The 11,024-nt window shown below is 40.6% G+C and overlaps 3 protein-coding genes and 1 non-coding gene across 4 annotated transcripts; 2 read left to right on the top strand and 2 right to left on the bottom strand.

Annotated features, from left to right (window-relative positions):
- The first annotated feature begins 1,326 nt into the window (after positions 1-1,326).
- On the top strand, positions 1,327-5,350 carry chmp5a (charged multivesicular body protein 5a). Its single transcript, XM_047589492.1, has 8 exons — positions 1,327-1,510; positions 2,039-2,143; positions 2,241-2,287; positions 3,465-3,558; positions 3,774-3,845; positions 4,126-4,234; positions 4,505-4,620; positions 4,893-5,350. Exons 1-8 carry the CDS (start codon positions 1,442-1,444, stop codon positions 4,941-4,943), a joined length of 663 nt encoding a protein of 220 aa, XP_047445448.1. The 5' UTR covers positions 1,327-1,441; the 3' UTR covers positions 4,944-5,350.
- A 358-nt stretch (positions 5,351-5,708) lies between these two features.
- Positions 5,709-5,802, bottom strand: trnar-ucu. The gene is made up of 2 exons: positions 5,766-5,802; positions 5,709-5,744 (listed from the first exon to the last, which is right to left on the bottom strand). It is a non-coding gene; the product is annotated as a tRNA-Arg (tRNA).
- A 297-nt stretch (positions 5,803-6,099) lies between these two features.
- bag1 (BCL2 associated athanogene 1) lies at positions 6,100-8,536 on the top strand. The gene is made up of 7 exons (XM_047589579.1): positions 6,100-6,238; positions 6,601-6,732; positions 6,813-6,895; positions 6,966-7,079; positions 7,177-7,284; positions 7,371-7,433; positions 7,519-8,536. The coding sequence occupies exons 1-7, from the start codon at positions 6,202-6,204 to the stop codon at positions 7,606-7,608; spliced, it is 627 nt and encodes a 208-aa protein (XP_047445535.1). The 5' UTR covers positions 6,100-6,201; the 3' UTR covers positions 7,609-8,536.
- Positions 8,138-10,370, bottom strand: myl12.2 (myosin, light chain 12, genome duplicate 2). The gene is made up of 4 exons (XM_047589580.1): positions 10,243-10,370; positions 9,447-9,655; positions 9,141-9,302; positions 8,138-9,055 (listed from the first exon to the last, which is right to left on the bottom strand). The coding sequence occupies exons 2-4, from the start codon at positions 9,628-9,630 to the stop codon at positions 8,883-8,885; spliced, it is 519 nt and encodes a 172-aa protein (XP_047445536.1). The 5' UTR covers positions 9,631-9,655; positions 10,243-10,370; the 3' UTR covers positions 8,138-8,882.
- Positions 10,371-11,024: the final 654 nt, after the last annotated feature.

Raw genomic sequence — 11,024 nt, 5'->3', positions numbered from 1 at the left:
TTTGGCCGCTATGCAGGGCTGTCTTCGAAGGTAAATGGTGTAATTGTCCACTGTACAGAGAGGCTTCTGTGACGGATTCAAGAGCTAAAAAGCCAAAGTAATTGTCAGCGTGCAGGAGGAGAGAGGTTTTTCACAAGCTTTCAAAGCTGAAAATCTGGTCCTTAATGAGACTTTCACGTATTACATCCACTTACTAAGTGTCAATTTCCAAGAAGGTTTATTTCTGTTGACAGGGGTCATCTCAGTGCGTGCTCCGGAGGATTCATGCTTCAGATTGATTAAAGGATTTTGGGACCGTTTGGATTGTTATTGATGCGATAAATCAAACCGAACTGAACTCAGCATTGATCTGATGGTCACAGATAAAAAACTAATTTAGATGTAGAAGATGTCAACACCGATTACAGGGAACCACAGAGGGAATGTTTCATTATCATCTCTTATGATTGATGGACAAAATGATTAACTGAAAGGCAGACCGAAGTTATATAATAATAAACACAAGTAAGTACTAGTAGTTGCAGCATTAGGTTAATTTAATTAAATTATCTGCTAAAAATGGTAAAATAATTTAATGATCCCTCACATTTATCAAAATAAAGTATATAAACTAGCTCCACTTGAACTTGCTACAACAATAATGCCACTAGTGCAGGCATTTAACTCAACTAATAATATTACATGTTAACAGATCTGGACGACAAAATCTTCATTTCAATTTTAATTGCCAAATATTTACTCTGATTAGTACCCATGAGGGCACCCCTTACAATACATTTAGTCTCCACCCTAAGAACCAGCTATTGCATAAACATGAACATCATTAGCTGTATCTGCTTTATTTGTTTTAGCTTTGTATTTGATTTGGCTTTTTATTAAGCCTAATGGCTAATGCCCAGTTTTTGCTTTATAATCTTAACAACTGTGATTTTTTTTTCACAGATATAATAATGGTTCTTAAAACATAATATATTTGAAAATTATTCAGCTGTCTAACAGTGACACACTTATTATTAAGATCAATGTTCTTTCTAAATAAGTAAATTACTCCTTATAACATATCATAAAGTGACACTGGGGAGTGTGTATTTTATTAAATGATAAAGATAGGTTTTGGACGATCAAACAGTCCAAACCCCATCTTTAATTCCAGCTTTCCTGCAGAGGAAGTGTAACAAAGCCTGGTGATGGATGCGGTGTCATAAGCGGACAAAAGGTTTAAATGGGAGGCTGCGGTTCCTCCACTCACCGCCGGGGGGCAGCCGCGGGCCTCGGCCCCTCATTGGTCGCCGCAGTTCACGCCAACCAATGGGATCGTTTTGCGTCTGGACCGTTGCTTCCGGGTGTCCTCAGTGAAGAAGAAATCCCCTGTCCCGTTTTTTTTATGTGTTGTTTTTGTGTATTTTCTAAAGAACGCTAGTTGCTGCGTTTAGAAAAAAAAATGAACAGGATATTCGGTCGCGGGAAACCCAAAGCGCCTCCCCCGAACCTGTCGGACTGTATCGGCAACGTGAGTAGCGTCGGGCGGAGAAGAGGTTTTGTTGTTTATATGTGTGCTGCTGCACGACCCAGTGGTCCAGTCACTAAGCTAACATGGCCACAAAAGGGTAGGAAGCCTGCTAGCCTGCTAACCAGCTGCATTAAAGAGCACTTTCATCCAAATGCAACACAAACAGGGGCATTAATCTCGGTTTAGATGCGGAGCGGCGACTTGATTATAACGGGCTTCTTACCTCCTTGTTATCCTCTAATGCACCACACACACAAATAAACACACAAACACAAGTCAGCAGGACTGTGCTAGCTGTGCCAGGTTGCCTCTTATAAATATGCAAAAAAAGCTTGTTGAGTTTAGAGAAGATGTTTCATGGGACTGGTGGGAAGTTATGAAGTTTAAATAGGAAACTCTGTGGGTATAAACCATCAGAAACTTTCTTGACAATCTTCTCAAAATTCAAAATTTTGTTTGTTTTGTTTTATGAACCCTTTTTGGATATATGCCACAGACTCTTCTTACGGACCTCATCTCCTCTTTCAGGTGGATGCCAGGGCAGAGTCCATAGAGAAGAAAATTGGGCGTCTGGATGCTGAACTTTTGAAGTACAAAGATCAGATGAAAAAGATGAGAGACGGGCCCTCGAAGGTGGGACACATCAGCGTCGGCCGCGCTCTGTAAAGGTTACGGGACGGATGCAGCAAACTTTGTTATTTATTTATTATTCGTTCCTTCCCAAATGCAGAATATGGTGAAACAGAAGGCGATGAGAGTCCTGAAGCAGAAGAAAATGTGAGTCCTGCACTGTGCAAATATACACTGATGTGGCATAACATTATGACCACCTTCCTAATATTGTGTACGTCTCCCTTGTGCCTCCAAAACATGGTCATGGTCATTCTGAGGGTGTCCTGTGGTGTCTGGTAATAGGATGTTGTTAGTCGGGATCTTTGGGTCCTATGGGTTGAGGGGAGGGGCCTCTGTGGATCATCCCACAGATACTTGATCAGTCTGGGATCTAGTGAATTTGGAGGCCAGGTCAAAACCTTGAGCTGTTCTTCATGTTTTTTTGAGTTGTTCCTAAACCGTTTATGTGTGTGCACTTGTGTCAGGCTGCATCCTGCTGGGGATGGCTGCTGCCATCAAGGAGTGTCATTGCTATGGGGTGGGGGTGTCCAGAAGTTTCCTGGTAGAACAGTGAATTGCCATAAAAGTCAAAGAGTTTATTGTCATGACGGTGCACACCACAGTCCTGATACTATCGAGCTGTTGTCACAGATATACTTAACCTTAGCTGTTCAAATGTACCATGAATATAAATATTGGGCTGTATCCAATGATCAGTTACATTACAGATGCATAACCGGAACAATTCATGTCACAATTTCATCAACATTGAGTAAATACTATAAAAACGTTCAATTGTGTCTAAAGTTCTGACAAATCAGACAATTTGAGAAGCTGGAACCGGTGAATGTTTTTTTTTTTTTTTTCCTTTTTTTGTCTGCATTTGTCTGCATAGTTGAACACCACAGGGTGTCAACATTATATGAGTTTGATGCAGTTATATTCTTGCAGCTGAAAGCTTTATTACTTCAGTGCGTGAGTGTGACCATCACCAGCCCTCCCTGAGAACTGTCCTGTTGATCTTTATTGAGTGTAGTGACCTTGTGTGGCAGGGAGGGCAGTGCTACACCTCAGTGGATAGAGGGGGGGAACAAAGGAAAGAAAAGATGTAGAAGGATGGACAGTGGAGGAGATACATGTAGTGCTAGTAGGAACTAGTGGAGTGCAGGGTTCTGTGCTTCCCAAGTCCCAAGGAACCGGTGAATGTTTGTCAAGACAAAACATCACCTGTCTTCTCTCTAATCAAGATGAGCCCCAGCACTGGTACGGCTGATTAAAATAAATGGTTACGCGCAAACAAACTACTGCGTGTTTCAAAAGCTACTGTACTGCTTTTACACAGGTATGAAGGTCAAAGGGAGCAGCTGGCTCAGCAGTCGTTTAACATGGAGCAGGCAAACTACACAATCCAGACATTAAAGGACACAAAAACAACGGTGAGGACGACGCCGCTCGACGAGGACTCTGAGCAGTTTGGGTCACTGTCGAGCTATTGGTCATATCCGACATGTTCAACTCTATTTATGACATACGGCCCTCTATGTTATAGGTTTAGATTTAGTTAATTAAAGCACAAACATCTACAGTGCTTAGGCCCATGTGTGAGTGCACCCTAAATCTATGTTTTCCCTGACTTATTTTGTGTTGCCAGGTGGAGGCCATGAAGATCGGTGCGAAGGAAATGAAAAGGGCTTACAAGGATGTGAAACTGGATCAGATCGACGTACGTCTATTCTCCATTGAACTTTTTCTGTTGTCATTCGGTTCTAATCCACAGAGGCTACACAAGGCATTAGTAGTACATTTCAGTTCTGTTTGTACATAAAATTTACTTATTTTCTTACTCCACATTCAGATTTAAGTACGACAATGTAGGAATCAGCAACATAAGATTTACAGGATTTACATGATTAAATGGATCCTTCTTAGTGTCCAGTATTTGTTCGATTGATTTTCTGTTAAATTAAGGTTAAATGTCCGTTACTCTTTTTTTGGACTTCCAGGATTTACAGGACCAGCTGGAGGACATGATGGAAGATGCCAACGAGGTACAAGAAGCCCTGAGCCGCAGCTACGGCACTCCAGAGATCGATGAGGATGACCTGGAAGCAGGTATACCTGAGTGTCTTTCACACTTTTAGTAATCAATAATTAATGAATCACGGCAGGGTAACACTGTTGCTATGGTGGAGATCTCCTTTCCCACACGCAATGATAAATTAAAAATCACGGCATTACTGAGAACACGGGAGGTCAGGCCCACTGACCAGGGTAGAGCTGTGTTAATTAGACAAGAAATAAAATATGAATGAATATTTATCAAAATTCTGCTGAGTCCCACCTGGCCGGTCTCTGATTCAATCTACAACCCTGTGTTTTCAGAGCTGGACGCGCTGGGTGATGAGCTGCTGCTGGATGACGACAGCTCGTACCTGGACGAGGCCTCAGCTGCTCCATCGATCCCCGAGGGGATCCCCAGCGACACCAAGACAAACAAGGTAACAATCACGAGATCCCACGGTTACAGCCACAAAAACACATGAAAGGAAACATACGAGTCTAATTTATCCATCGTTAGTATTAATATTCAAATCTCAAATTGTGTCTGTTTCTGCAAAATGGGTGAAATATGTAAAAAATAGTCTTTTAAACCATTTACATTCAATTCTACTCAAACATGAGCCAATTAAAATAATAAAAACACATGAAAGGTGATTGTGTATAACCCGAACTCTGCCCAATTAATGTGTTTTTCTCTTCTCGGTGTCAGGATGGTGTTTTGGTGGATGAGTTCGGCCTGCCGCAGATTCCCGCCACATAAACGAGGAACAGATTAAAAACGACTGCACTTCGACTGGAAACACTTTTATATGTAGGGTAACACTTATACATGCAAAAAGAAAACTAAACAGTTTGACCTGAGAACACTACAATTTTGAAGCTGTCCCAGTGTTGGGTTGTGTATTGTTACTACTACCGTGCTAGCATGTGGCCTTGTAACATACTGAACCTTTTTTTAAAAAAAACAAACAAACCCTAGTCATACTCAACAACTTGTCAGTGTTACTCACCTGTGTTAGTATTAATTTATTTGTGTTTGTTGCTGCTTTTATTGTGTTGTTTAGTTATGATCATTTTGAGTTGTGGAGAGGATTGTCACTAAGCCTGTTAAAATAATCTGCGGGGTTATTTCAAAACATGCAAAATAAATGATGTGCTTTAATTTAACCCTGAGGTGGTAGTTTGTTGATTATGATCTTATTTATGCAAGTTTTGGTCACAAAACTTGAATAAGTAATTATCCTTCTCAGCTGTACTTTGTGCTTGAGCTTATTGCCAAACATCAATAGATATATAAGATACATTTATTCTATTTATAGCATTTATATTTAGAAACCTTTGTTCTGTCCTAACTTTCTTCAGAGAATACAAACACAGAAATACTGAAATAAAGTGAGGATGTTGCAGTAATGCAAGGGAATTCCCAAATATATAAAGCAAAATTAATTACAAGACAGTGCAGACAGAAAAACATAAAACCTGCTTTATATTAATACGCAGTTTTAAAAGTAAAAGTATAAAAATGCGACTCTGGTGGGACTCGAACCCACAACCTTTGAATCACTTCTCAAGTGCTCTTAACTAGAAGTCCAATGCGCTATCCATTGCGCCACAGAGCCAGCTGACGTGGCCTGACGTCCCCCCAGTCCAAAATCGTGCGGTAACTCCAAGTTTAACTTTGTTTTCTACAAGTATCTGGAATAAAAGCAGAGCTCAAAAATAAGCGCGCTTGTTTTGTTCCACAAATGCATATTACTTTTATTCAAAAAAAAATAAGAGCATTGAGTTGGTTACAGTGTCGTTTTTATTTGTTGCTCCATTGCCCCGTGTTGAAATCCTTGACTGTATCCTAAAGACAAAGTCTAAAAAAAGAGAGAGAAAAAAGAGAAAGAGAAGAAGAACTATTTCCGGGTTATCCCGGAAGTAGTTAGCAACCAGCAACAGTTGGTTAGCGGTGCATTTCATGTTGTGGTATATATACAGTCAATGGTGGTGATTTAAAGACGCTGAAAAGCAAAATGTCAGACCAAACGCTAACCGTGACAGTCGCATATGGTACAGTAATATGATTGTTAATTACATTACATGATAATTACGAGATGTCACCTTTATAATTGTGCGTTTAGTAACGTGTTGATCGCAGCTAGGAGATGGTTAGCTAATGTAGCTGTTACCAAGCATTTCGAGTTTAGCTGTTACTTATTATTTGTTAAATTTATTTAATAAATCTTCTTCCGTCTCCCAATTAATCTACGGTGCCGGCATTTTTTTATCAAGACGTGAAGATGTGTGTGCGTTTTTCCTTTGCTTCGCTTTACGTCCGTGGTTTATTGGAGCTATCGGGTGATAATGATCAGTCTGTTCAGAAAATAATCGACACACAAGGAGCTTCATTTTTTGTCACTCTCCTAATTTAGGATCAACTAAGCACAGCATCACACTGACAGGCCAGGATGATAATGGTAAAGGACTGACTGTTAAAGACCTGTCAGAGGCTCTCATGCAAGCCACTGGGGTCCCATCTGCCTCACAGAAACTCATCTTCAAGGGTAGGCTGCACGTCTCTTACTTTCGTGATCATCGGTTTCATATTTTATATCTGGTTCTAACCATATCACGTAAATCCCAGGGAAATCACTGAAGGACATGGAGGAGAGCCTATCTAGCTATGGAGTAAAAGAAGGCTGCAAACTCATGATGATTGGAAAGCGGGTATGCTCCTTTGCACGTCACACATCTCTGTTTTGTGTTTGGTCAAGTACTGATAATGATCTACAAACAGAACAGTCCAGAGGAAGAGGCTGAACTGAGGAAGCTGAAAGACATCGAGAAATCTGTGGAGCAGACGGCTAAAAAGCTGGAGAAGGTAGACGGAGAGCTGACTGGACTAAAAAATGTAAGTAAATAACCATGTTTTCTTTTCAGATGCAGCAATACACAATATATTTCTCTTGTTATATTTATGTTGTTTTGTTTGTTTTTTTCTTCCACAGGGCTTCCTGGCCAAAGACCTCCAGGCAGAGGCGCTGGGTAAACTAGACCACAGAGTGAAAATAGCTGCAGAGCAGTTCATGAAGATACTGGAGCAGATAGATGCTCTGGTAATCTATTTTAGTGCATTTTTTAAGGGCATGTTTTATTTATAAGCGATATGAAACAAACCGTTGAACTGCTCCTCTTTTAACAGACTGTCCCAGAAAATTTTAATGACTGCAGGATGAAGAAAAAGGGACTTGTAAAGACGGTGCAAGTGAGTTTATGTCATTATTTTTTCTGTAAATTAAACTATGTCATTTTAACTGAAAATCCAATAACGAGTGAATATTTGTCCGTAGGATTTCCTTGCCCAGTGCGATAAGATTGAGGCTTGCATCTCAGACCACCTTTCGAAGATCCAGTCGAAAAACCTCGCCCTGGCAGACTAGCTGAGCCTCCTGTGTTATACATTGCTCTGTGAGCAATGGCAGAGTGTACAGAAAGCTTCCAGTGTGAAGCAGATCCTGGTTTATTTATTGTTGGTGTGATGTGTGCGAGAGAATCTTCGACGTAAAGGATTCAGCGAAAAAGACGGATGCCGGTTATCAGCGCAGACGCTGGGTACATCACAGACACATTGTCTGGTTTGAAGAGAGAAATGAAGCGCTGTCTGAGTCGTTGTAACCACAGACACTCCATGAAGCGGTGGGAGGTGCTTTCATTTGTGTTAAAGTATGTGGATCCTTTGAAAAAAACATCCCAACATAGTAGTACTGCTAATATCAAATGTCTGTGTCTACTCCCCCTTTTTATCGCATTTTAGCGTGTTCACCATATGGACGTTACACTTATCGAGATTTTGATCAAACTGTTGTAACTTTGCTCCACTTTGGCCACAGGCATGTTAGCAATAATGTGTCCTGTTCATTTAATCCTAAAAACTGTCATGTGGAGATGAAGTCAGGCCCATGCACACCAAACTGGGAACATTTCTTTAATGATGTCACTGTGCACACGTGTTGTTGAAACAGGAATTAAGACAACAAGTCAAAATAATCAAATTTGATTGTAAACAAAGTGTCTAATGTCAGGTTTTCTTCATATCCGATCTTCAACTAAATATGGTTTGAGAATCAACAATGATATACTGTATGTCACAAACTAAAAGATAAGTTGATAAAATAAATACAGCCCTATTTCATACCAATAAAATAACCCAAGAAACAATGCTCTCCACATACTTTTCATTATATAGCACATGGATTCTGCATGAAGATTCATCAACAAACCACAATTGTCACATCTAGCGTTTGATGATGTATCTGTAGAACATCCCGTCCATATTCCTTTGTTTTAAAATAAACATTTAAGACTTAACAGCATCTGTGATTCATCTCGGAACACAATTTAATCTCAATCATTAAATATCCTACAAAATACGTAACAAACATCTTGTGTCAGTTAATTTCCAGCTTTATCCATGAGGGTCTTTTCATACATCTTTACTAGCTTATATTGACCCTTTAGTGATGTCACAGATGTGCAAATGAGCTTTAATAGTAGTAGTGGAGGGGTGTCACCCAGAGGTTCAAAAAAGCAGCTTAAAGGAATGACCTTCAGTATAGCTATACCACAGTGAAGCCTTTTCGTGAGCCAAGTAACAAGATACAGCTGACCTAACTTAAAACATGAAGTACAGATAAAACCTCGTCCAGTGCTGCCCCTAATCATCCTTGTCCTTTGCACCGTGTTTTAGGATACGCGTGAATGCTACATAGTTGAAGTTGCCTTTCTTGTCAATGGGCGCCTCGCGGAAGAGCTCGTCCACGTCCTCATCCGTGAACCTGTCGCCCATTGTAGTGAGCAGCTCCCGCAGATACTCCTCCTGGATCATACCTGTGGGCAGGAAACATTTTACATGCTCTAAGTCATCCAACTCATTCAGCTTAACATCCATCTCAAGTTTAACACTTCGTCTCACCTGTGCCTTCCTCGTCGAAGCAGGCGAAAGCGTTACGGATCACATCTTCGGGATCCGTGCCGTTCAGCTTCTCTCCGAACATGGTCAGAAACATCGTAAAGTTGATCGGGCCTGGCGCTTCGTTCATCATGGCCTCCAGGTACTCATCTGTGGGGTTCTTACCTGGAAAAATTAAAAGGTTATAGAGTGGCCCTAGCTCACTACTCGTATTCAGATCATATTACCTTTACAAAAACACAAGCCAGCAAATTTTGTTTTCCGTCTACCTTCCACTCCTTTATAATTTTACTTATACCCTATACCTACCTAATGAGGCCAGCATGTCGTGAAGGTCTTCCTTGTCAATAAAGCCGTCCCTGTTTTGGTCGATCATGTTGAAAGCCTCCTTGAACTCCTGGATCTGAGACTGATCAAACATGGCGAACACATTGGAGGTGGCGCGCTGAGGACGCTTCTTGGTGTTCTTCCCCTTGGCCTTTTTGCTCGACATGTTGGCAGCTGCTAGGTCTTCCCTCCTGTAACGCAGGTGACATGAAGGCAGTGAGCTTGGCCTACACAATATGATGTACCATTAAATAATGACGTTTTAGTTGTATTCATTATGATGCACTTCAAAACAGGAAGCAATGCAGAAGCAACTAAATACACATTGTAATACACAGGTTTGACTCCATCAATGATGTTCATTTACGTATTTGAATTTACAGAATTAGTGTACTTTATGAGCTTTCTGGGTAAAAAATAAATGTTATTACCTAAACTCCCTCAACATGTATTTTACATAACATTTTTTATGCAGGAGATACAGAATGTGTCGTCAAGCCACGATCACATCAAATTATGCTAGCATCGCTTACCGTATACTGGGTGACAACAATAAATGTAAGAACCAAAATATCATAGAATAGTAATCGGAGAGTGATAGTTTTCACATTTTATTCACTAGCCAGCTAAACCACTGTTGACCTACATAACCAGACTGACCAGGCTGGCTTTAGCCGAGCTAGCCGAGGTCAGTTCACAGTTAAAACGTACTCTTTTTTGAGTCCAAACATTACGTGGCCTCAATGTGCGCTGGACTGGCGAATATTAAAACACCCACCTTTGTGAAAACGTCTAGGTATTAGTGTTAAAAAGCTGCACACACAGCTACCAGAACATCAACACAGGCTGATGAAGAGGGACCATAGATGTTTTATTTCCGGCTTCACGAACTGACCAATCAGAGCGAAGCAGGTAGGACCGAACCGTCTGGAATGTTCCATGTTGTTAGGTCAACTTATTTCTTTTTTTTTAATTATTACACAGACTGATACTCGTAAATATATTGTAAATATATTCTCACCTTGGCACAATTACGTATAAAGCTTTATTTTAATCATTCTAATTTAATCTATCCATACTAGAAACAATGTAGTTAATGTGTTTCACCACCAGGTGGCAGCAACCACCCGTGCAGCCGACAAACATGGTTCATCCTTTCAAGCAGTGGTTACAACTAATCAAGCCTTTAATCAAGGGTTTATTTTGATTTCTTTATCTAAATATCAGATTTTGGAGCGGATTGACTACACGCATTGTGCACCTCAGACTGACTACACATTGATTACGAATAAGTAAGCTGGAAAACTGATCAGTAGGTGAAGGTAATTTGAGACAGTGGAAGCAGTTTGTGGTGTCATCTTGCTGCAGCCCTGCCGCTCAAACAACATGCGGTAAAAACCCAGCAGATTTAAAGGTTTTGTTCATTTAGACACACTAGAGGCAGTTCAGATTTGTGCTGTGAGATGTGTGTGCTGGCTTTGGCACAAACTTGTGTCAATGTCAGCTCACCCCACTGGTCGAATGCACCCAATCTCCTTCTATTGCCATTTAATTTACCAG

The sequence above is a fragment of the Mugil cephalus genome, chromosome 7 (genome assembly GCF_022458985.1).
Source record: "Mugil cephalus isolate CIBA_MC_2020 chromosome 7, CIBA_Mcephalus_1.1, whole genome shotgun sequence".
Classification (NCBI taxonomy): domain Eukaryota; kingdom Metazoa; phylum Chordata; class Actinopteri; order Mugiliformes; family Mugilidae; genus Mugil; species Mugil cephalus.
The sequence above is the reverse complement of the archived record's forward strand: the minus strand, read 5'-3'. Positions and strand labels throughout refer to the sequence as shown.